Source organism: Podarcis bocagei (genome assembly GCF_964188305.1).
Source record: "Podarcis bocagei genome assembly, chromosome: 4".
NCBI classification, from domain to species: Eukaryota; Metazoa; Chordata; class Lepidosauria; order Squamata; family Lacertidae; genus Podarcis; species Podarcis bocagei.
The window spans coordinates 74,552,737-74,579,549 of NC_138128.1; the positions used below are offsets into that span (position 1 = coordinate 74,552,737).

The following is a 26,813-nucleotide window of genomic DNA, read 5'->3' on the forward strand; positions in this document are numbered from 1 at the left end:
CAGGTGCAGCTTTATTTTCAGTACTTTCCCCAAGGTTCCCTAGCACAGAATTTGCCTTTTTCTCCACAGCTGCCACACACTTGGGTCAACATCTTCACTGAGTAGCCAACTAAAACCCCAAGGTCATGTTCCTGCTTAACTTGAGTAAAGCTCATGTACCTACACACTGTCTCTTAAATACCACCCTCTGTTTTCACAACAAAAGTGCTGTCACTTCTTAAATTTAGATCTTTTAAGAAGTTGTGTGAAATGTATGTAATACTTTACTCACTTGGACTTTTTGAAATCTTAATGAATTAACACTGGAAAATAAACAACCAGTTTAATGAGAGCCAATAAAAAAGTAGTAGCAATCCCCACGCCCACCCCCATAAAGCATTATAGTGACATCTACTGGCCAGTTATGCAATTGTACATTTTCATACTTAAGTGTCTGGTATATTAACGCAGTAATAATAAAAAATGTATAACAAAACCAATCTGTATTTTCATATAAATCCCAATTTACCATTCTGCTAAGTTCCTTACTATTTTTCTTAATCACTGGGCACCAAAACAGTAATAAGAACAACTTCCAAGTGAGAAGGTTTGATTTAAAGGGAAGAAACTGTGACAAGAAATTCAAAATTTTCTTTAAAAATCTTTACTTGCAAAATTAAGCAGCATGCTATGATTTATACCTGAATTTAAAAAGGCTAATTAGACTGAAATAAAAACCTAAGAATAGCATTTCTATAAATAATGGGGGGAAAGTCTTCACTAGACTTTAAAAGGAAAACATTTGGTAATTAAATACTTGCTACTTTCCACTAAATTGATGAACTTTATTAGCATTCAAACTATAACGAAGTTTGCCCTAAAACATATTTGCAATGCAAAATTATTTTCACTCAAGGAGTGTCTAATAAATTGAGAGCTATGAATTACAAGCAATGCTTTGAAGCAGGCTCGCACATTTATAAAACTTTTTACATCCTTTGCTTGGACTAAGGTATTTATACTACTCAAATCAAACATGCACCACTTTCATACACTCCAGTTTCATGATTTATATTACATTATGTGACATCATATTCCCCACAGCAGCAGCAAGTTTGTCATACATTTGCTCCATTTTCTTTGGATTTCTGATCTTCAATCTTCACAATATCCTGTAGAAAAGGAGGAAATACACTAATGAAGGGTTATATCAACTGAAGCCCTAAGTAACGTATAATTTCATATACAGCATTATTCCCATGCTAACAGCAGGTTTTAATCACCTGTCATCAGCCACTTAGTGATTAATAAGCATGGATCTTTGTGTCTTGTGCTTGAAGTGCCAAACTATGACACTATACACTTAAAATGAATACCTGAATACCTAGGAAAACCAGATTTCAATAGCTGCAAATACTAATACAATTTCAAATACTACTCTTTTACATAATGTGAAATCACAGGTATTTGCACATTTTTAATATGCTAGGAGACAAAAACCAAACCTACTACTCTTTTCTCCCTCTTCTTTCCCTCTCCCTCACCTCCCCTCTCCCTCCCACATACACACTTTCAATGCCAGGGCTGGCAAGAAAGTAATATAACTGAAGCAATATTTCAATTTCTTGAAGTTCTTTTGGGTGTTATCTTCCACATGTGTGACAGTATCCATTGGCTCCAAAGGATATTGATTATATTGTTCCTCTTGCAATGTGGCTTGACTAAAGAACCACAGTGGGGTCTCCAAGTAAACAGTCGGTGTCTCTTTAAGGCTTGTTTTTTGATGGAAGTGGGTATTCATCATATAAACATATGAAGAGCCCTGCTGATCAGGCTACAGTCCAGCATCTTATTTGCACAGTGACCAACCAGATGCCTAAGGAAAATCTGAAAGCAAGATTTGAGTACAAAAGCACTCTCTCCGCTTCTGATTCCCAGCAGTTGGAATTCGGAGGCAAGCTGCCTCTTAAGAGTGGAGGGGAACATAAGCCATCAACAGCTCTATTTTCCATGCATTTCTCTAATCCTTGTTTAAAGTCATCTGAGTTGGTGGCCATCACTACCTCTTGGGGGAAGAGAGTTCTATGCACTATGTGAAGTACTTTCTTTGTGTTTGTCCTGAATCTTCAAACATTCAGCTTCGTTAGAACCCACGAGTTCTAATATTACGACAGGGGGAGAACCCAGTTTCTCCATGCAATGCCTAATCTTATACACCTCTTTCACAGGGATGGGGAACCTCAGGCCCAGGATCCAAATACAGGCCTCTGTGTGGCCTTCAGAACACCCTCCAGGCCACAGCACCTCCATGGTTAGGCAAAGTTTAATAAAGTGCAGTTTGTCTGGTTGCACAAGCAGGCCTCGCTGTGCCCACGCAACAGATTAGTTGAATCCCAACCAGAATGAGAAAAACATTTACCTTTTTAAGAACGCTGTGTATTTCATCCATAACTGTAGTCAAACTTTTGATTGTCTTATTCAGCTGCCCCTCAAACTGCAAATTTGTATCTTCTGATGCCTTCAAATTCTCTTGCAGCTGGCCAGCATCTTTTTTGACTTCTTTAAGTTCTGCAGACAGACCTTTATTCAGATTCTCCAAATTCAATATAGTCTTTTCATCTTCATCTGAAAACCCCCAAAAAAGATTTTAAAACACTTAATCTTTTACTTTCGGTTTTTCTATATTCCTTCAATCATTACAGAACAAACAGCGTTAAAGATGCCATGTACCTAATTATACAGCTGTATCACCTAGCAGAGCTCGTAATGCGATTTGGTAAGATGTGTCTTCTTTATTCAGGCCAGAAGACCTGAGTATTCATACACTCCACCCAATTCATAGGAATTATAATTGTTTGGCTTTAAAGTATTTTTCTGTTTTAATAATAAACCTTTCTGAATGTGTGAAGCAATAATTCAAATCTCACTCTCCCACCTGTCTTTTCTTCTAGTGACTGAAGCTTTTGTTCCATCTCAGCTCGGGCTTTTTCACTCTTCTCTAGTTTCTGCAAGAGACTCCCTACATCCACCATAGCTCCATTGTAAACAATGAGGCCAACGTTTTCTTCTGAGCTTCTTGGTTCTTGTTTTATAGCAGGTGATGGTAGCAGCAGCCTGTTTCCTATATGGGATTAAGAAATATCATTAAAATCAACATGTCTGGTGAGTTTTAAGACTCCTACAGTACATGTCTGGTGAACTTCAAGACTCCTACAGTAGAAAATTAGCAAAGTCCCACGTTTTCTCAAGAATTTCAGTGTACTTGCATATTCCAAGAGTGAAACAAAAGTTTCCCTCCCCCACATCCTCAGTCCCAACATAAGGAGTAAAATTCCCACTCAAAAAACTTTCAGATTGTCCATAGTGTTGAGATCGTCATGTTGGCAAAATATGGGAAAAACAAAATAAAAAAATTCCTTCCAGTAGCACCTTAAAGACCAACTAAGTTAGTTCTTGGTATGAGCTTTCGTGTGCATGCACACTTCTTCAGAAGAAGTGTGCATGCACACGAAAGCTCATACCAAGAACTAACTTAGTTGGTCTTTAAGGTGCTACTGGAAGGAATTTTTTTATTTTGACTATGGCAGACCAACACGGCTACCTATCTACTATGGGAAAAACAGGATGGGATCCAAATGTGCTGTGTGCAAGCACACAGGGACTTCTGCTCATTCAAAATGGTCCCCTCTCTGAATTTCACTGCTGCAGCCTTTACTACCTACCACATTGAAGAAAGAGTACATGCTATTAAAGTGACACAGGCAGAAGATATTTCACCATACATAATGGTAGACATGTCTTCATAGCTAACAAAATTGTGTCACCTAGCATTTCTTCCTGTGGAGTTTCAATTTCTTCTTGATTTTCTTCATCTTTAGAAGTATCTGTCAGTTTTCTATAAAAGCAAGATTCACGAAGCACCACCTTATTAAGCAGCTTCTTAACCTAAGATAGCAGGAGACCAAATTCACATTAATGGTTTGCTCAACAAAGGCATGATTCTCATGCATAATATAAGCAATACATTTTTACAATATAAATACCTTAAAAAGGAAAAAAAAATCAAATCTCAAAGCTTGAAATATTTTACAGCAAGAGAGTAATTTTACGTAAATTCTTGACAATAAAATTCTTCTGTATGCATGTGGACTTCAATCATTTATCATTTTTTTCATCATGAACACCCCCTTGTTTCCTCCCTTTTCTCTAGCAAAGAAAATACAGATGTATAAAAAGTGACTGGACAAGTCTTATTTCTCTTTATTATACTGCAGTTAACCAGAGAAAAAAACCCCAGAGTGATGCAGACTGAGTGCTGCAAGGCCTTCCCTTTTCTTCATTCCCATACAGCTTTAGCAACAAACCTGAGCTCGTGAGAGATGCAGTCCAAGTGTGTACAGTATCTCTTCCAAATCCTTTTCTAGAAGGTATCCACAATGGCATTGATCAAAATAAACGAAAGCCATCAGAAGATCGCGGTTAACAGTTATCATCTGTGTTTTGTCTCTTTCCTAAAAAACACATTTTATAACAATAAGGCTTTCCTCCCTTTTTTTTTAATCCATTAGTTATTTCAGTATTAGAAAATATGTGAAGTACAGCTTCCTTAAAGGCATGTGCATATATATAAATTTTCTAAAGCTCTACAACACTAAGCACTTTCATAGATGGTTATACAATTTATGAGGACAAGAGATAGGAGCAGCAGGATCTGACAGAATTTTTTTCCAGGAGTTAGTTCCCACACTGATTACAGGTCAGAGCTACTAGTATATTACGTAAAATGGAGACAGTTTTCACCTCAATTGGTTTTTGACACTATCTCCAGTAAACAAACCCTTCAGGAAACAGAACTTAAGACTGATGAAGACAGTTTTGGCAGACAGGCTATTCCTTCCTAGTTCTCTAGCATCTTCATTGATTCACAGTTAGGAACTCACAGCACTAAATACCTTATCTTTAGAAGCTCTCTCTTTGCAATGCCGGTTTCCCTCTCTTCTGTCATCTCGTCTGTTCATTTCCTCATCATCCCTATCTATGGAAACAAACATTACCTTCAGCATATTCATATTACGTCAGCGCTTTATACTGCTATTATACATATCTTAGAATGAAGATGCACACAGCTCACGTGATGTTATGGGCATCTTACAACATAGAAAGAAACAGCAGAAGTTCTGTTAACACGCATGTGCCAAAGATATTATTTCTCTTCCGGACCACTTTGGTTCAATAATCTTAAGTAATAATTGTAGTTTTATAGATTGGATTTTCACATCAAAAGGTACAGAAGTATTGTACACAGTCTGTTACTCACTGCAAATTCACTAGTGTAAATCAACACACATAACTGAGGGCTCTACAGTTTTGCCTTTGTCTGCACCTGCCACCTTTTAGTTAGAGTAATCATCCCCATATACCATCATCTTCATCTTCAGCATCCTCTGCTTCCATTGGATCGTATTCTTCCTGGTTATTGTCATCTTCCATTTCATCTTCATCTTTAGCATCATCCTTCCTCTTATCTTCTCTCTGTAATTAGTTCATAAATATTAACACAATCCAACAACTGGCAGCAGTAATTTAAAAACCTTCAAGCCACACAAATTGGGGGTGATATCCATCCAACTATGTCTGCCCAACTGGGTAATCTGTTTCTGCTTGTGTAATGTGACTATCCCTTCTTCTCCTCTACCCTGTTCTCCCTTGTATATCTCTAAATCCACTATAGAAGAACCCTCAGCCCTCTGGAGCAAATTCTGGAGTGCACAGAGAGGAGAGGAAGGGGTAGTCCATTCATAAAACACTGGATCTCACCCTTGGTGCAAAAGGTTCTAAAACAAATCAAAGAGATCTGGGATTCAATCCCACTCCCCCAGCAAGAGGACGTGAAAATGGATGATGATATTGCTTACGTTTCTGTATTTCCTATTTGCCCTGAAGAGTGAACCAACAATCAGAAAATTATTAAGCTGAAGCAGTGCTCCAGTTGTTGTCATTGTCTGGGGTAGGGGAGGATTTATTTTTTTCATATAACAATTTGAACTCCTTGTAAGGGGAGGAAATCAGTTATAGAATTCCTATCCGGCAAGATCTGATAAAATTAACCAGCATGAGAAATAAAATTAAAACTGATGATATTTAGTAACAAGCCCTTCCTCCACAAACGTTCTTAATCCATCACCTGATTAGTTATTTCTTCTAATGGCCACTAACCTTCCTGTCATCCCTCTCATCTTTTCTTTCTCTCTCATCTCCAGATTTTCTTCTTTTAGGCTTTGGGTCATCATTTTCATCATCTCGCTCTTCCTTTTTCTCTTTCTTCTCATCTTTTTTGTTCTTTTTATCTTTCTTATCTTCCTTATCTGGAAGCGACAAGAGGGATCTGTATATTCGGACACCAAAGTCCCTTTGAAGCATTTCATTGAAAAGTTCAGCAAATAATGAAACCTGCACAGGAAGCAACAAACTAGAATTAACAAAGCACCGAAACAGAATTACAAACAGTACACTCGCATAATCTTGTTAAAAATGTAATTAACTCTGCTTGTACTTTCGTACATTTCATTTCCTTCAACCTCACTGTGTACTATGCCCCACCCTCAATATACCTACAACTCAGGATAACATTTTATACAGCTGAAAAAATGGACTACTGTCCATGAAAACTCATGCCATAATAAATTAGTCTTTAACATGCCACAAGACTTTTTGCTGGTTTTGCTAGAAGTGATTAACACCTGAGAAAACAGTTACATAACATTCAACTTCAATACAAGCAATAATATCAAAATCCCTGTTCATTAAAAGGATGCAGAAATAAAAAATTAACCTTGCACTTGAAATTCTGCAGTTTTACAATCTTTTCTTTTCCTTAAACAAAATTCTAGTGAGGAAATTCACCATATCCTCATTTTACAGAAACGCAGGCTGAAGTTACATAATATGGAGTTGCCCAACTATATCCCCTGATTCCATTGCAAAGTTCAACTTTCTTATAAAGTAGGCCCCACTTGAAGATCGCTAAGCCACTGCATGTATGGTGCCAGGCTACAGTAGAAGAGAGGGATACAATTGTCATAATTTATTTACTGTTAACAGGAGCACAGAAGTCTAGCTTGGTGCAAATCCAATTCAAATGAATGGAGGTTTCACAGCTGTACTGCTGGTAAACAGTGTCCTTTTTTCTTAATCTGACGTAAGTAATTGAGCTGGCCCTGTCTCATCACAGAACCAAGATGGGGGCATAAAATCAAAAGCTTGAAGAGGCTGCACTCTTAAGAGAACAGGGGCGCCTTAATTAATTGTATCCAATGCCGTGTGATCAGAAGGCTGATCACGCAAGCAGTTATTCAGAAATAGTGAGGGGAGAAAGTTAGGTGAAGAGATGACCTCAAAAGAATGCTCTTTGTTATCCTCCAGCCTGTAATCCAGAAGAACACTAAGAGACATAATACTGCAGTCAAACTTTCCGCTTTTGGCTGCCCAGTTCGGATGCACAATGATTGCTGGCTCATCAGGCAAGATGTATCGCCTCTCTCGACGTTGGCGTTCCACTTCCTCTAAGCGTTTTCTTTCTTCTTCCTAAAGAGTTGAAAAAAGGAATTTGGAGTGGAGACGTCATAGTATGAACTTCAAATATTTACTTCTTGAGCGGGGTGAAAAGGCAGGGGGAGTGGGGAGAGCCACAAACTCAGTTGTTTACTGGACACTTCTATTCCCTTGCCCTATGTGAATGTTATATGCATGCTAGCGAGGACACTCCATGACAGAACCTGGAGAGGCAGCCTAGTGTGGGAGTGACTGGGGAGACCCAGGTTCAAATTTTCACTCAGTGATCAAGATCCTCTGGTCAATTTCTCTTACCCTAAGACACCTAAGATTAAGGAGATGAGAGATGATGCATCCTGCATTTGAGGAAAAGGAGAGAATATTTCTTCTCTACAAAGCAAAGGCCTAACCAACACTACGTTGTGGCTGGAAATTTATTTAACTCTAATGTAACTTAACAAGCCCTGTTATTTAGTGTTCTTGGCACTAGCAATGTTTATTGCAACAAGGAAGATTCACATGTAAATAGAGATGTAGACATAAATGGCTTAGCAGCTCCTTCCCATGCTACCACCACCTTCCCTCAGGGGCTAGGTAACACTAGAGACAAGACCCTGTAGCTTTTGGATTGGTATGGCAAGAAGTTATGAGAAAGCAGCCCACCACAACTACCGTGTGCATGCATAAGATCAGTCCTTACTCTCATTATGAAGATCTTCCTATCACACACAAACACACCTGAAGTTCTGCTTAATAATGAACTAAACATTTACTAGTGAACATTTTCCACTAGTAAATCCACTAGACAGCTACCTCTTTGTCATCTTCAGATTTCCTCTCTTCCTCCTCTTCATCTTCCTTTTCAGACTTCTCCAATTCTTTCTGTTCTTCCTTCTGCTCTTCCACTTTGAGTTGCTTTGTTAGTCGGGCTATCAGCTGGGATTTCAAGCCCTTTGAGCTAAGAGTTCGGCTTTCTAATTCTTTGCGCAAGTCATTAACCTAGTTGATAAATATTACAGTGAGCCTTCAATTCACAATTTAGTACTTATATAATCAAACCTATTCAGAGACAAGTACATCTCAAATTACTGAAATATAAGGCAAGCAAAACTTGGCAAAAATCACAAAGCTTCATTTTGTAAAAATTCATAATACATTTGCCCCAATATAATGTGTATCAGTGATTTTCAAAGATTTCACTCATTTAAAAAGATCAAAGCAACACAAATTCTCAATAGCTGTACTACCTTCAGAAAAGAAACAATACTGCAATATTTACTAGACTTTGTAATGTAATGTAAACATCCTGAAGTCTTCAGCTTACCTTCATTGCCTTTGGGTCAAGTTTGGACCAATGAGTAGGAGTAGAAATCTCTTTTGCTTCCCCATCATCCTTCTCCTCTTCATCCTAAAAAATGAAATGAAGTCATCATCCTTCAGAAAGCTTCAAAATGAATATGATTCTTTCTTAAATTCTGCAGCTGACCTGGGCAAGGCCACAACTGTTTCATCAGACAGTCTTCTCCTAAAGTTACCATTTCAACAAAGCCACATACACACATTCTACTAGTTTATAACAGTGCCCCTCTCATCAGCCAATAAGAGCCATCTCTGTGAAACACAAAAGGGTGATAAAGAACAACAACACAAAGCTCATCGGGGACACACAGACACTGCTGGTCACCACCAACCACACAGTGTATGATATCCCCCAATTTTCAAACCACCCAAAATACTCCTCATTTTGTTAGACCTTTTTACATTTACCAAGTTGCCAATCAGCCAGATAAGATTCTTTTAGGCTATGTTATTTCAATGTCTTGCCTATTTCAAAGTACCATTATTAAAATTATTTTTTAAAAGGCTAACACATGGGAGAAAAAATAAAAGTTTTTTGTTTTTTGGTAGAACGGCAAAATGCTTAACACAACTTTTAAAACTGAAATCTTAACTCAATAACTGGTCCCAGATTCCAGCAACTAGTTCTAAGATTACAAAGATTTGTGCACGGAGCACACAGCTTAAATTCCACTTGTTGCGTCAGTATACACTTAAGTTGGTACACTAGCTGTAATTAAACACAAGTAAGTTCTACACTGCTGAAAGCTGGTTTACCAGTCATTGTTACCCATTATGTTCCTCCTAGGTATGTTTGCGGTGTAGCATGTGGTGTGCATTTGTGCCTGTGTTCCTGCGCCTGTGAGAAGCAGAAATAGAAAAAGGGATTAGCGTTCAGTGCCTGTTCTCCATCAGCCTCCTTGCGTTCACCCTGAAGCTTCTCGGCCAGCTGCTGCTTGTATCCTCGGGAGAGGGTTTCCCACTCTGAGCGGGTGGGAAGGCAATGCCAAACATCCGGGAAAAATAAAACCACTGTCTCCACATGAGCTGGAACCGTACGCCCCTTGTGGGTCTCCTCAGGGCGATGGTAGCGAATCTCTGCAAAACGGTACCTGTTGCAAGGGAAGAAGCATGTTGGAAAAAAATTCTACAATACATTTTACAGAGCCTAGATCACTGTAGCACATCAAGTAAAGCAACTTTGCTGCGACAACCTGAATTTTTTCTAAAGAAAAAAAATATGAAAGCCATATGTTCTCTTTGAAAAAACTTGTGTACGATGCATTATAAGACATCTGCTAGGGAATAAATTTAATACTAAAAAAGCTGAAGGCAATTGTTTTTGCACTTGGCACTAAAATGTGCCATTTCATCTGACTCGGGAGGAAATAAAAGATAAAAGTTGAACTCTTTTTTTTGTATTTATTGTTGGAAGGTGCTCATTCACAAAGCGATCGACAGCTGATTAACACAAGTAGTAAATCGACCAAGAGAAAATATGGCTGCCCCAAACATCTAATTATTTATAAACACGAGAATAATGAAATGAAGTTTCCTTGGCGATCTCCTCCAGCTATGCGTGAAATGAAAGAATATTTTAACATACAAGCATTGCAAAGTTCAAACAACAAATACAAACACATTATTTAAAGTTCATTGTTCTTCAAACCTTTTGGCACCAAAATCACATTTGCGTTGTCAACTAGGATATCACTTTTGAGTAGTTGCCTGCACAGCTACTACCAGCTGCTGATAAAGAAGTGGTTGATTTTGCCCAAATCATTTCCATGAGGATTTTAAGCATGCTGCTATTTCATCAAAATGTTTTTAAGAATGTAGTACTTACCATTGTGTGCATACACTTAAATCAATCCCTGTTAGAGCCCTGCAACAACGGATGGCAGTTTTAATCAGCACAGATGGGTCCTTCTCCGGCTCAGGTCCATCCAGTGAGGGAGACCAGTGTCCACCAATAGCCATGGCTTCATCTTTACCTTTCATACCTACTAAAAACTAGAGAAGAAAAGGCTACTTAGCACTTTCCTTCCAAGAAAAAAAAGATTATCCAAACTGCAAAAAAAGGGTAGACTCCTATGCTGCGATGATTTCCGACTGTTCAACTGGACTCCACATTCTTCTTCTGAATGCCCTACAGCAGGCTTTCTCAACCTCGGCCCTCCAGATGTTTTTTGGCCTACAACTCCCATGATCCCTAGCTAGCAGGACCAGTGGTCAGGGATGATGGGAACTGTAGTCTCATCTGGAGGGCCGAAGTTAAGGAAGCCTGCCCTACAGTCTCCCAAAACCCTGGAGAGTGATGAAGTCCATTCTGCATTGGATACAACCCATTAAAATTACACATACCTGTTTGTCAGTTTACATGCCATCACAAGCAGTTATCCCTAATCTGCAAGAATGACAGCACAATTCTATACATGACTACCATGGGCATAATCCCAGGTAAGTGAATACAGTTTTGCAGCCTAAGTCTTGCTCAAGAATGAGTTCAGTTTCTTTTTTCCACATTGCATTTCAGTAATGGAATAGGTTTAAACATCATTACTCATTCATTCTGCAAGACTTCGGAACAGTTTGTCATCATATAAAAATGCTTTAAACAACAGATTAAAATAATATTCTATACTGTAAAATCAGGGGCTTATAGAATTGTATAAACATTCACTGACATAACCTTGAGAGTTTAAAAGTATTTTAGCCAGAAACATAAGAAGGTATTTTCTTGGAAGTAGGTTCCAATGGAGAAAATGAGAACTTGCTTCATAGTAAATATGCATAGGATTATACTGATGGTTTCACGGTGTCTATGGGAACCCCCTCCCCACCACATTTCTCTCAAGGTGATGTTATTTGCTTTCAAGACGCACAAAACACTTTACTAGCTTGGATCTAAAGATTCTGTTGTGTGAACAAAGTCTCACGGAAGATCCAGAGCAGTTTGGGAGCAGGGGGCATTGGCGAGAACCTTCTCTCCTCCTGCTCATTTCTCCAATGCAACAGATCTAAGTCCATTTTAAAAAATGAAACTAGTCTTATAAATGGTTTGGAAGACCACATGCTTCAGCAGTGCTGAGAGCAAAAAACATGCAAACCATGTTAATAATTTGGATGGGAGACTACAGGGGGCCTCCTGTAAGAATAATATATAAAACACATTTCAAAAGTAATTATTTGTGTCCATATAGGAATTCTATGTCCCCAAGATAAAGAAAACTATGTGGAAAGCTTGTACCTGCATTAATTTTCCAGCAAAATTTTTAAGTTTATGTTTGTTTGCTAGAAATGCATATTTTTACCTTTATGAGTCTAGCGGGATGTTGAAAACCATCCCGAAGCTCTTGTGGATCTTCAGCAAGAGCACATGACTTGTGATAGAGATCTTCCATGCTAGGACTGGCCATGAGCATCACCTGTTAAAGTAATATGACCAAAAAAAAGACAAGACAACGTAACGAAGCTATGATTCAAAGCTTGGTATCTTACACTTAACTGCTAAACTCAATAGGACTAGAATAATGCATAAAATCAAAAAAAGATACACCTATTTTGAAGGGTTAAATATCCGAAAATATCAATGAAATCATCACTTGATTTTAAATTTCTAACAGCATCTAACATGCCCAAAGCACAAAATAAGACTTGTCTAAATTAGCAAGTAGCCTGCAGATCCAAAGCTTCTTGAATTGCCACATACAGTTCATTGCAATCTTGCCAAGATTTTATGCACACACAACATGAATCAAGGGCCCAACTAAAGAATCCATGGAAAGATGTCACCCACTCTGGAAAAAAATAGTTGAAACTGAATCTGGTCCAACTGAGTTTACTGTTCAGTCAAGATTTGCGACAAAGGTAACATCACTGAAAACCTATGCACATAAGACAATGGGAATCCCTTCAAAGAAGCATTTCCAAACATTTCTATGCAAGCAGGAATGATTTAGGTTGTTGGACATACCTTTGCACTGTAAAGATGATCAGCATCTGGTGGATCCAGTACAGAAGTGTTCTTATCCAAAGGATCTACCTCTCTATGCATTACATAGAAATTGCAGTAGTTTCCTAGCTGAAATGGTCTTGACATAGGAAATGCATCCACCCATGTAAACTGAGCATCAAAGAAGTCACTTGGGATGTACAAGTTCTGATATCGCCGTCTCAGTTCCATCATATCACAGCTAAGGCTTTAAACAGTAAGAAAATATATTTTACAACAATAAAAAGAGCTGGGGCTTAAAAGCAAATTTGTAGCAAGATGTAGAATGAGAACTGAGCTCAAACACTCTTTTTATAGTTTTGCTTCTACTTTTGACATTACTGAAAAGTAGCTCCATTTTGTGTGTGGATTTTACTGCTCCTTGTAGTATTGTCTGTTTTTCATCCAAGTCCTCAATTCTAATCTGTTTATATAGAGCTGTGTGAAACAAACGAACAAGCAAACAAAACAAAGGCTGGTTTTTAAGGCTCTGGGAAACTGCCGTCACTGAGCTAGCACAGTGGGCCCAGCTCAGGAAGCTCCCAAGCCTTGGAAGTGAAGGAGTTGGACAATCTCCTGCACATATGACTGGCAAGAGCTCAGATATAGCCCACCTTATTACAGTCACAAGGGTTTGTGGTTGGGTGGAAGAGCAAACACTCAAGTTGTATATGGAAAGGAACTCTGCATAAGCTTTAGTTTGTTCATGTCAGGGAACTTCCTCAGTTTGATCATACATGCTCAGGGATTGCAGAGCTCATAGGAACATACAACGAGGCTGCTGGATCAGGCTAATGGCCCACCTAGTCCAGACTATCTAGGTCAACCAAATGCCTTTGGGAAACCAGGGAGCACAACATGAGCACCAGAGCACTCTCTGCTCCTGTGGTTTCCAGCAAGTGCTGTTTGGAAAGCTCCTTTTTTTCTCAAGGCCAAAGAGCTTCCCCTGAACTGTGCCCAATGGGCTGCAGCTGCAACAATGCACAGTTCTTTAGAACATCAAAAGCCAGCCTTTGGAGGCTTTTGCAGAGCTCAGAGCCGTTAGTGTCCACATCTTGGAAGAAAAATACAGTAACTTAATTTTGGGTAATTTGGTTTTGTTTTGTTTTTGGGTAATTTGGTTTTGTTTTGTTTTTGCTTGTTGAAACGTTCTCTGAAACAGAACATGCAAATTTTGAAACAAAAGTCAAGACTCACAAAAGTTTGGTTCAGCCCTTTGTGGAAGCTAAGGTACTTTTTGTCATAGCCATTAAACTTTTATCAAGTATCAGAAATATCCAAAAAATGTTTTAATCAGTCAACAAACAAACAAATAAACCCAACCAACACCATTTTTTGTTTTAGGGCAAGTTGCTTTTCCAGAAGCTGTTGAACAGTTAGGCAACTGTCAGAGTAAATGGAAATCACTACAGTCCAGCCCTGATCAGGCTTTAGCCGAGGTTGGGCAGAAACTCCCTGTTTTATCATGATAAACTGAAAGTACACTCTTAAGGTGTATACCCTTAATGTATCATATAATAAGGTACTATAGATTTCTCAGAATTCTATAGCCTATACCAGTCATGAAAATACTGCATTCCCTTCACATTTTCAAGCCTTTGTTCTCCCCTTCAAGGGTTAGAAACACGTTCTTTCAAATTAAAGTTGAGATTCTGAAAGCACTGAATTCTGCACCCAACTTGCAACATGTTACAGATTAGCTAATGCTTTATTGCCAGGTAAACTGTTTCAGCTCTCCACTTTGCAACATATCTGGCTCCAAAATTCCTGCACAATGTCCACAGCCACCCTACACGCTTGTAAAAATGTGTAATACAAAGAGGGTCATTGTGCAGCTGAAAGTTTAAAAAGCACATCTCCTTAATTTGCACAAAATATTCTGTCTACAGTAGATGGAGGTGGATGGAGAAAGAACAACATTCAAGTAAAACTGAGTTACTTTTAGTAACTTTAAAGTCAACAAAAATGAAGATATGTTTCAATCTCTTGGGTTTATTTAATGCATCCTTATTTCATGGCAGTAAAATACCTTCCACAGAAAAATATGAAATCGCAATTTGACACCAAGATAACATACCAGTCTAATGAGAACTTGGAAAACTGGACCGTGTAACGGGGTACAACACGTCGGGGTCTTCGGGGTGATCGTTCCCTCTCTCGCCGAGGTGATCTTTCTCTAGAGCGTTTTCTCTGGGGTGATCTTTCCCGTGACCTACGTCTCTCACGCTCCCTTTCACGACTTAACCATGTGTGAAATATAAATGTCTTGTTTTAGCGTCTACCATTATGAACGCAGAGCTCACATGCCTATAACTCTAGAACCAACATCAAAACATACAGAACTTCCATTCTCAAATCATCATTAACAAAACTGAACAGTACTTACATTCAAACTTCAAATACTTAAATTATTTGCTGTCTGTAATATGTACAGAAAATTGAGAGGAATTTTTGTATCACACCTTCTGTCATCTTTTCTGTTAGCCATGGGATCTCCTCTGTCATTTCGCCCTGAAAATCTGGGTGGTGGATCTAATCTCCGTGCTGGCTGAGGCTGTGAAACTATTCGAACAGGGGGCTGCAGCAAACCAGCTAGGAGGGGGGAAAAATTCCACAAGTTCTTAAGAATTTCATATCAGTAAGCAAATTATAACACAAAAATGTAGCTTATTTCTTGAACTATCAGTTTTCATGCTTTTTTAATAGCATAGAATATTTGCTCATTTGTTTTGCAGAAATGAATGTGGCAGCAATCCAACAATCAGCTAATAACAATAGGTATAAGCAACATAAGGTTTCTCATATTTAATCCAATGGGATGCATTCATTTAACTCTTCAAATTATATAGGCAAGATGATGAATTTTTCTTCCTCAATGCAAGCCTCATCATACTGGGATATGCAGCTAGTTTCACTTTAACAGAATTCAAGTGGAGGGACACTGAACAAAATGGTTCAAGAGAACATTATATTGACTGAATGCTTTAAACCTACATTACTCAGAAAATATTAACATGCTGGAAGATTTTGACTCAACCATTCAGTTTCCAGCAATGTGGGGTGTAAATCAGCGTCCATTTCAACAAAATACTGCTCTTGCTGTTTATTCTGAAGGCCAGTCCTCACTGTTTGTTCTGAAGGCTGTTTGTTCATCACATGCCCCCTGCTTAACACTTCTCAATATCTGATAGGGAAGCAAGTGCACGTAATCAGGCAGTGACTACATGCTGGAGAGTCACTGTTAATCAGTAAGCATCCAGAGACATGCAGCTTGCCCTCAAGCATGACTGTTGTTCACAAGAACACACAAGATGGGGAGGAAAAGGTCACAAATAATTGCCAAGTAGTCTGAACTGGCCCTCAAATCATCAACAATCTATCATTTCTGTTGCTATAACTCCACAATGATTGCGTCATTAAGCACTGTGAGAGGGCAATGCCATAAATTACAACATGTACAACAGATAGAGGTTACTCTCATCAACTGGGCAATCCACAGTTCTCTGCAGCAAAGGAAAAGAGGTCTATAGATTAGACCTCAAGCTGTAGGAAAGAAGACTGAGCAACAGTACTGTACTCAAGAAAATGTCTACCAGAGCATATAACAGCATGCAATTGTGCTAGATGTCACACAACAGGATGAGCCTCAGAAATAGTGCAAGCAAATACAAAGTCCACAGAGCAGGAGGCCTAAGAAAGAACATGCGGGCAAAGCAGATTTAAAACCAAACCAAACAAGGTAACTTCTCCTTAATTCAGATTGCTCAAGTAAAGTCCAAAACATCAACAGTTTCTATGTAGACACTAAACAGGTTCTCTTGAAGGTTAAGGCTCTATATGAAAGACACCCATCTTTTTTATTTACCTCTTCAGAAACCACAGAACTAGTCAATTTACCAGCCCTAATGCCAACCTATTTTATGCAAGAAGTAACTGCAAAGTGATTATGAATTCTGGTGCTACAACTCTTTTTATGGAGGCCCGTGGAGGGGCTCATTTTTATTCTTTAGAAGGATGAAGCAAAGTATTCTACAGCTGATGTTAAAATGCATATATATTATGGATACTAACAGGCAACACAAACAAAGTTTAGACCATAGTTATAAACAAAATCATAGAATATCCACAGAGAACCTTGATTACAAAATGTGTGGCTGGGTTCTACATTCCAATGCTATAATAAACCAGTTTAACATTATGAGAATGTGCTATGGTGAATGTCAGGTTTATGAGCTACATTCCCACCTTTTGCACACAAGACTTCCCATTGCAGTTTGCAACAAGGCAGTTTCCCATTTCATCTGAATATGGGAATGCGTGGTTTATACATTTCATAGCTATTTAAATGAGAATTGAACCTGGTTAAATAACTATGGTTTGTAAAAACAGTTTTCCATACTGGGATAAAATTGGAAATTGTGGTTACAAACAGCAATTGGAAGCTTTAACAACTATACCTTGCGTGTGTGGGAATATGCAAGCCTGAAGTTCCCATAACAACATATCATGGTTTATTCTGACTTCAGAATGCAACATCTCTCTTGCACTACAGCTACTAGGCAAACTGAAGACCATATAGCCTTGATACTATTCAGTCAGTTATATTCTTCTACATTTTTTTAAAAGAAAACATCCAATATATGTCAAGTACTGAAGAAATACCTTTCTGCTGTGGCTGTTGTAACAAAGGCTGTGGTTGTGTCTGAAGCAAAGGTGTAATAGAAGCCGCTGATATCTGTGCCTGTAGCAGCGACTGTGGCTGTGGCTGCGGCTGCACACTGAATGCAGTCTGCTGTGCAATAGGCTGAAGTACAGGTGGAGGAGTCTTGAGTAAAGGCTGGGTTTGAGTCTGGTTCTAATGAGGAAAAAGGGAACAACTTGTGAATCAGCTTTACACTAAAGGTGCCGACAAGAGTCAGACTGAGTGGCTGTATATACCTGATTTGGTAGAGTCTGAATTCTCTGCGCATTCCATTTGAAAGGCATATTAGGGTTATATGTTGCTTCTACCAAAACTCTGTCTCCTACTTGAGGACTCTTCCCTTTCACAGCACTGCAAAATGAAAAGAGTCGCATGATTAGACATCACACTACCATAATTCTCAATAAACTTCTTTCTCTATATTATTTCTCATGCATTTTATCAGTATCACCACTTCTCCACGTATGGTAGAATTAAGTTACCTGAGCTGGAAGAATACATCTTCATCCACAAAACCAAACGTGTCATGTAGCTTGGTAACTACTCCAGTAAAGACACGCTGCTTCTGTGGTTGGCTCTGCTGCTGACTTGACCGAGGTGCTGGATAAGAAACAGTTATCTGTGCTGCTGGCTGAGGAGTAGACAGGCTAAGGCTTGTTGGCAGTGCCACAGCTGGCTGCGTGCAAATAAAACATGAAATTATGTAAGCATTGACAATCTTCTAAATAGTATAGCTGAAATAATGATAATAATAATTTGTATTTTTTCAATTTATTACCCATTCTTCACCATCAGGTCCCAACAATTTAAAATTCAATATTTAAAATGTTTTTAAAAATTACATCCACAGGAATAGGGTGGGGTCTGAAAACATGTCTCAGGTGTCAAAGGCCACACACTCTTTTCATTATTTTGAACTAAAGTTGCATTGTACGAAGTGCAAAAAACTATATCTTTTTACATTGGGGGAGAAAAAAACAGATAAACCTTGATTTTTCTCCTATCAAACCGCAGTTGCATAAGCTGGTTCAACCAATATATCAAAACCCCACCTGCTTATTATGGTAGCCATTTCTTCCAAACCATTTCCTCAAACCGTAGGCTTATTTGTATTTCTATAAAAATAACCTCAAACATGAAAACTGTAAATGCACATCAGAACACAGAAATGCTTTCAGACTAGCACCAATCATGATCTGGAAGCAGAGATTGTTTTTCAGTTGCTATGTAATTGATGTTTTCCAAGAACATTTCCAGATTTTGAATTTTGCTTCTATTATTTAATTTGTGTCGATTATCTTTTCAGTAACCTATTCTTTCCTATGCTATATTTTGACCTCCCTAAAGTGGTTATGCACATTGAAACATATGTTTAAAACGTTTTCTGAAATAATAGCACACAGACAAAAATATGAATGAATATCTTACATTGCTGCAAAATGTTTCAGAATTTTCAAGTGCAATATAGGCTACCTTACTGGGGGGGGGGGATGTACGTACCTTTTGTCCACTACTTTTTATGAACATAAAATAATTACTTTCCTGTCCTAAGAAAAGTCTCTCCAAATATCTGTATACTACTTATAGCACAATCCTATGCAGGTTTACTTAGAAGTAAATTTCATCATATTCAATAGAGATTACTTCGCAGTAAGTATGCACAGAATGGCAGCCTAAGTTTCTAGTCTTAATCATCTAAAAACTTAAAAGCATCAATAGAAGTCTAAGAGAAAATATGCATTAGAAATACCCCTTCTAATAACATGAAATTAATATCTCTCTATAACAGTAGAACTACAAGGGCACTTATATTTTGGTTTGGGAGGGGGAGGTAATCAAAGGGATAAAGAACACATTGGACTGAACTACCAGTTGTCTGTATTACATGAGACATAATAAAGGTACCATTATGTTTAAAACTTTAAACAAAAGCAGAGCTGACAAGTGCACAGGCAAATTTATTATACAGTGATGAAAGCTTTAATAAAACTAACCTGGGTTAGAAGAGTTTGCTGAGGTTGCTGCAACTTAAAAAATACAAGACCATGAATTACTTTTTATGCTTTGTGCAAGTCCAGCTTCCTCTTTAGCCATATTTAGCTTTGAGAAATAGCTGCAAAATGTTTTCATGATTGCCTATACCTGAATTCTAGCATATTATTTATCTATACAATAGCTGCTCTTTATGCAGTTTTGGCCAACACTTAGCTTTCCTCTCTTGCAGAGTAGTCCAAACTCCCTTTGGGCTAGGCTCAGAGGGGATGAATTAGGTGGTGTCCCTCTGCTCAGCAATACTGGTCTTCCACCAGCTGCCACCACCAGGAGGACAGAAGCATCACTTTGCTGCCAGAATGGGTGTATGGAAGGAACGGCGTTTCCGTGCGCTGCTCTGGTTGGCCAGAAGCAGCTTAGTCATGCTGGCCACATGACCCGGAAGCTGTCTGCGGACTAAGGCCAGCTCCCTTGGCCCATAGAGCGAGATGAGTGCACAACCCTGGAGTCGTCCACGACTGGACCTAGCGGTTAGGGGTACCTTTACCTTTTACTAGCATGACCCCCACCAGCAGGAGCCAGCCGAAGGTTCCAAAATGGAGTATTCTGGAGGTGGGGTGGGCTGAGCTGGCCCAGGGTATGTTGGATCCTGAGCAGATATCATTACCATTGTGTGATGGCATCAGGCTGCGTCAAGTTCAGGCTCCTGCAGCTAGCACCCTACCCCCACAACTTTTGCCCTGGCATGGTAGGGCTGTGGATACAGCAGTGACTCCACAACTTCATAAAACCACACAGACCAGTGGCTGGGGTTTGGGATTTTCCCTTTTATGTAATACAGGATGAATCAAGGCTAAAAAAGGCAGTGACAGGGCAAGATCACCATGTATCAACAGCAGATGTCTATTGTCCAAAGATGAGTCCTTGAAAGCACATTTTCCAACACTACCAATATAGTTATCCCATCCACAAATTCTAGATTATAACGTGCCTTTATTTTGTGGCGCATTCCGAATTGCCCCAGTGGCTGAGGTTTAGGGGGAAGATGTGATACAAAGGATAAAGCAAGACCAATCCTCCCCCTTCTTAGTATCCAGGACAATATATGAGGGTTGGGGTACATCCACTTCCCTCATTGCCATACTCAGACCAACTTCTGTCTCCTCATTACTCTTCTCAAAGAACCCAGCAAATGAAGTTTTTTTTTGACAACAATAAAGATCAGTTTCATCACAGCAGAAAAACAGTTTCCATGATTCCTTAGTTAAGTCACTACGGTTCTGTAGAGATTCAAATATAAGGGCACAGCAATTTGCACACGTAGGGTTGCATATCACACTGCATTTGCAGAGATCTGCTCACAGTGACACTTTCCCTTCTTCTTCGTCTCCCCACATGTCCTCAGAATCTGCTCTGAATTGTCTTTCAACCCTCTGGAGCAGATTCTGAGGTTGTGGGCTGGGGAGGCTGAAAGAGATAAGAGGGGAAAGTTCCATTGAGCAAGCAGAAGTCTGCTGTGCTAGCAGAACAGCAGTGTTGGATACAACCCACTATGAGAAGGTAGCTATTTGGGTGGGGAAAATACGCTGGAGAGCGTGAGTGTGTGTGTGTATGTTTTAAAAAATGTACATGGTCTTACAATTTGTTAGCATATATTGAAATTGCTCAATCTGATGTGACACTGGGGGGAGAAATATAAGACTTCATTGTTGAATCTCCCACCACGTTATGAGTGTTGGAGGATATGTTAAAGTGAGGCTACGTTAAGTAGGGAGGTATATTGGTGGACAAATGGTTTTACATGTCATTTAATGTGAACATTTCAATCATTTATGTATTTAACGACATAAAACTAAAATACATTTTTGGGCTAACATCCAGAACTGGAAGACTACGGACCAATTCAGACAGAGCAAATAAGAGACTGACAATATGCACACAAAGAGGTGAACAAACCTGCTGTTGTACACTATAGAGGGTCTGCTGTGGTTGTGAATATTGCTGAAAAACAGAATCAGAATTGATAACTAGACAGTACTCCAAAAAGATATATCTATATACTACAATCTCAGAGAAATGTAAATATGGCAAAACCAAACTGTAGAAATAAAGTTTAAGACAAAAAAGATGATACTTGCATTTCTATTATTTCATCAGCTGAACAAAACAGTATTGTATCTTCTCTGAAAAGCATTTGTTTTTTAAAAATCAGTCTAGATATTACAACATGAACTAAATTAACAAATGCCGAGTACAATCTGCTATGAAATATCCATAAGCAAGCCTTAATGAAATGAACAGGAGCTTCGCAAGATCACAACACCCAGTTATGTCAGCTGCAGATTAAATATTCTAGTTCATCAACACATCCTAGTTTGACCTAATTTGGATTAAACCACAGGGGACAGATATGCTGTAATGATTTTATTAGTGGCAAGCAAAAGGAGCCCTGCATGAACCCCCTGTGAAGAGTGCCCCCTACTTTTCTGCAATTTTTCACATCACTTTGCAAATATGTGAAGGTGAATTAGGCCAACACTCCTTCACTCAAATCTAGTTGCAGTTTGCTAGTTATAACAGAATGTCCACACATTTGGAAATACATCCCATTAAAAACAGTGGCAAGGACAACATCTGCATACAGCTGCAGTTGATCTACACTACCTTATCAATAGGATGCACATTCTCATCTATATTCTGTTGCAACTGGTCACACATAACTATGAAAGGTGGGGTACAAATTCAATATATAAATAGAACTGGATCAGGACACAAGTCACTGCATGCCAGTACTGTGCATCAAGAAATCACCAGCATTGTTTGGCTGGGAACATCAGACTAATTGCTTTCGCAACAGGCAAATGTTTCTTCTTTTCCTCAAGAATAAAAGCAATGTGAGGGCTGTGGTACTTTCAGTGACATCATCACGTAGCCAAATCCAATCATGTTGCTATAGTGAAGATCATACTGTGAGGAACGAAATTATGCTATAGCAGCAGCATATCATGTTTGAGAGTTTTGTATAAAGCGACTAACAAATAATAATAACAACAACAACAACCATGAACATACTTAAGAACTAGGGAAAGCCACTAAGGGGTATGTGAATGTGTTTAGGGACTTGCCAAATCCCTTGAAAACCTACCTTTCTCCAAAAAATGTTTTAAGCATTAAAATTTGACGCATCACTAGTTTTTACTCTAGTTTACAGAATTGTGATTTAGTGTTTTATTAGCTTTTCCATTACTGAAATTCTTTTTGGGTACCCATTGTTAGAAAAAGCCACTAACAAATAACATTTGTCCCTACTAAAAAAGATTTCCCTATTTCTGAAGGTATGTGATATTTTGAGAACACCAAACAGAGGCTCAGTATAATGACTACAAGAAAGCTCTAGACATGACAGGCTACATAAAAACTATATAACATTCAGTATCTAAACAATAGTAAAGTCATTTTACATATAAAAATCTCAAAGCAGATTATAAAGTTTATCTGGACCTCAGCTTGTTTTACTGAAGTTGCCACTCACTGGCTGCACAAAAATAGGAGTCAGCAGATGCAGTTCCATTTACCTGCTGTAATGCGGCTGCTGCGGCTGCAGCTTGCTGTTGTAAAGCAGCTGTCTGACTGAGTTGATAGTTTGTTGGTGTCTGAGTATTGAGGCCTGCTGCTGCTAATGCAGTTTGTTGTGTATATATTGTAGGAGATGCTCCAAGTAAGGATGGTTGCTGAACACCAAGAGCAGCTGAAAATGTAGGATTTAAGCATTAGGACATCTTAGTTTGGGGTGGGTGGGTAGTACAGTCTCATCATGGTCAAACATGGGGTTTAACAGAACTAAGGATTTCCTCCTGTAAGTCAAAGCTTGTGGGGAAATGGCTCTTCCTTGCACCCCAATATACAGCACATGCACTTTTTATATAGGAGCTGCTGTTCAAATGCAGAAAAGGTTCAACTTTACTTTAGTTTAGAGCCAAAGAATATTATAGCTCATGTTTACTACATGAGGCTTAACACACACAGTTGGCAGGATAGATCCAAAGCAACAAAGCAATGGAGTCTTCAGCAACTCTTCACTTGGAACATAAAACTGAGAGCAATAATAAAAACCTAGCCTTAAAGCTAATAGGTATATTCAGTTATAGGAAATTAAGGATGGAGTATGCTTTACGCCAAGACTTCTTGGTGTGCCAGATCACAGGCCATTTTCAAACCACATTGCAGACTTAATGATCTGATACTAAATATAGATGAATTCTGGATCTTTTGAAGCCAAGGAAGAAACATTTTGAGGAAAATAAATGCAATACTGGCTGATGTATCAAACTGTAACTTAACCATTTAAAGATATAATGTGCTACTTAACAGTTAACAAAACAGTATATGATATAAATCATTCTGCGTTTATTCAAACAATTGTTACAAAATATATGTAGAATAAAAATGGAGCTGAAAACTGATGCACCATAAGAGTATGCAAGCACCTGCTATTGCCAGCTAATAGATGCAGCAGGGGAGAGGGAAGAAGAGAAACTATAACATGGTATATTAATTGGGCTTAGTATCAGCATCTAGGCCTCACCATGATCATGGAAGAGGTGCTGCACATGCTTAGAGGGGAAAGCCCAGAAGTAATTATGCAATTAACAATTTCATTTCATTTCAGGCCTCACAGTTAAAACTGCTCATTCTCAAATTTTACTGGTCCTTCAAGCTTCTGTAATTTAGATCTCATTCAATTTTATTTCCATTTTACCTAAGGGCACCAACAGAAAGCAACATATCATTTGTAAAGCGACCATATATTAGACAAATTCTGATATGTTCAGCTAAGCATTCTTAGCCTTGAACTTCATGCTCCAAACTCTTAAACACAGAAACTTTGAAAACAGAGTTGGAAAAATACCAGCTGAAGGCCCAAGTCTGTAAAAATTATCAGGTTCTTCCCTTTTAAGCAGCAAAGAAACCAACTTGGGAACAAGGAAGAAAACCATGCTTCTGAAGAAATGTAGCATTCCTGTTTTAATAACTTGTTTGAATGTGGTATACTGCAAAGCATAGTTGGCTCAACAACTAACAAAATATGCTACTTACTATTTCAAGCTAAATCCAGTCTCTGTATAACAGGGGCACCAATATGTATTCAAAGCATGATGTATTCAAAGCAAATTTCCTGCCCTTTTCATATAAACACAATGCCAAAGAATTGCTGAGTTTTAGGGATGTCACCTAGATAAAATTATTAAATCCACATATATGTGCATATGAAAAATAAATACTACTAAAGAAAAAAGCACACCATCTTTATGATAATGCATATGTGTGTGGCAAAATCTTAGAAGAAGCATTCCTCATCTGTCACATCAGAATAAATTATTCATTTAAGGTGTTTGATGGCATGCATTTTTAATGAACTTATTAAAAAATATTTTTTTAAAAAAAATAGTTCTGCTAATTAAACAGGATCACCTTGTTGGCTGGACAAAGCATTTTAATCAACCCAATTTATCAATTAAAACCCTTTAAACTATTCATTTTATTTTGGTTTCCTCTGACAAAAAGTATGAAACCTTGCAGAATGTCAGATTGAAGCTAAGGCAGTAGTTACTGGTTAAAAAGAAATATAAACGCTGACCTGGCTGAGATACTGCAGTGGCTGTAAACTGGGTAGCCCAAGGGGGATTCTTCTGTCCTCCAAACTGAGCCATGATGAGCGACAAAATTCTTTTGCTGTTTTAGTCTTCTACAACTGTGACCTATCAAAATAAATAACTTTATGAAACCCACACTAACACTTAAATTATTTTAATGCAAGTCTACTCCAGATTAGGCAGACTGGTTTTCAGTGCGTGATGTGGCAAATAACGTTTTAAAGTAAATTAACAATAATACAATTATTAAACTAACCTGTGGTTGGGGAGGATTGCAGAAAAGTCATAGGCAAATAAACACCTGGATGTTCTAAGTAAATGCATAAAAAAACCTGGTTTGTGACAAAAGTTCAATACGTAGCTGTAACCAAGACTTCTAGAAACTCATCTTTCAAGGTGTGGATGCATCTGCAACATAATATGGCACCTTACCAAGAGCAACGCTATCGCTTTGTTCACAGAAGTTTAATGGACTTGCAGACTTTAAAATGGCACCGCAGTTAAAGAACAGGTCTTTGCACTGTAAATATCAGCGATTGTGAACCTAGGGGAGTCCAGCGACTGGAGCTGCTGCGCGAAAGAGCAGGGGAAAAATACCAGGTATACTGAAACACTTAGCCTGAGCCAGAAACGGAGACTGCATTCCAAAGCAATATGTATTCGGAGAATAAAGATGAAAAGCAATCTCTTGAAAACGGAAGTTTCCCGAGAAGTTAGCGCGGGAGAGAGAAAAAGCAACGTCCACTAGAAACCTGCACGTAGGCAGACCGAGGTCGCGAGCACCTGACAGCCAGCTTAACTGAGCTCAGTCCAACTCGCTTCTTAGCAATCACACGTCCAATTGTCCTGTGTGAACCACTTGCAAAGAAAACCTCACCGACAGGATGGAAGATAAATTGTATTTAATGGGATACGTTTGGGGGGGGGGCCACACAAACAAGGCCTACAAATAAGGAACGAGAGAATGCGAGTGGAGGAAATTCACGGAGTGAAACAAAGAAGTAACTATTGGGTGGCTCTCGCGCTCCCCATGCATACGAGGCACGCGGGGTGGGGGTCGAGAAGAGGTGGGTGGAGGGCGGGCGGGGACACAGACAAGAGGCCTTTGAGGGCGAAACGGCCAGCCAGCTCGCTCGCTCTTCCTCCTCAGGTGGAGGGACAGGGGCCCGAGGAGAAAGCGGCGCGGGAGACGCGCCGCCTCCTCCTCCTCTCCCGCTACAACAATGAGGGGCAGAGGCCTGCCTGCCGCCCGGGAAAAGAGCCTCCCTCTCTCGCATTGCCCAGCCCACCCAAGGGCCGCTGTCGGAAACCTCAAGGCTCGTCACTTCTGAAACGGCCAACCCGGCCTCGGCGCCTTTGACGCGCCTCAACCCCGACGACCCTTTACCTGGCGCGGGCCGAATGGGGACTCACAGGGGCCATTTCAAACTCCTCCGGCACATTCCCCACCCCCTCCGACACCCCGCGCACACGGATAATCGAGGCACGGCGCATGCGTCGAAGTGGAGCGCGAGCGCGGACGGGTCGGAGGGGGCGATTCACTCGGGCGCCGCGCACCTCGGTGACGTCTCGAAGTGAGATTTCTCCGCCCCTCCCTCGCACA

General features: G+C 39.3%; 1 protein-coding gene across 4 annotated transcripts; it reads right to left on the reverse strand.

Annotated features, from left to right (window-relative positions):
• Nucleotides 1-307: 307 nt before the first annotated feature.
• On the reverse strand, nt 308-26,746 carry CCAR1 (cell division cycle and apoptosis regulator 1). Of its 4 annotated transcripts, none has more exons than XM_081189577.1 (25): nt 26,598-26,746; nt 25,195-25,315; nt 23,132-23,304; nt 21,513-21,557; nt 19,559-19,585; nt 18,047-18,240; nt 17,801-17,915; nt 17,525-17,717; nt 15,325-15,454; nt 14,940-15,101; nt 12,845-13,070; nt 12,183-12,296; nt 10,715-10,881; nt 9,770-9,980; nt 8,855-8,938; nt 8,344-8,529; nt 7,372-7,563; nt 6,196-6,429; nt 5,400-5,511; nt 4,932-5,014; nt 4,344-4,490; nt 3,804-3,924; nt 2,915-3,100; nt 2,399-2,604; nt 308-1,151 (listed from the first exon to the last, which is right to left on the reverse strand). In XM_081189577.1, exons 2-25 carry the CDS (start codon nt 25,265-25,267, stop codon nt 1,098-1,100), a joined length of 3,435 nt encoding a protein of 1,144 aa, XP_081045703.1. In that variant the 5' UTR covers nt 25,268-25,315; nt 26,598-26,746; the 3' UTR covers nt 308-1,097. The 4 variants fall into 4 exon arrangements, with proteins under 4 accessions (XP_081045703.1, XP_081045700.1, XP_081045702.1 ...); XM_081189574.1 differs by having other exon boundaries at nt 19,559-19,591; nt 26,598-26,745; XM_081189576.1 differs by having other exon boundaries at nt 19,559-19,591; nt 26,624-26,725.
• Between the last annotated feature and the right edge of the window lie 67 nt (nt 26,747-26,813).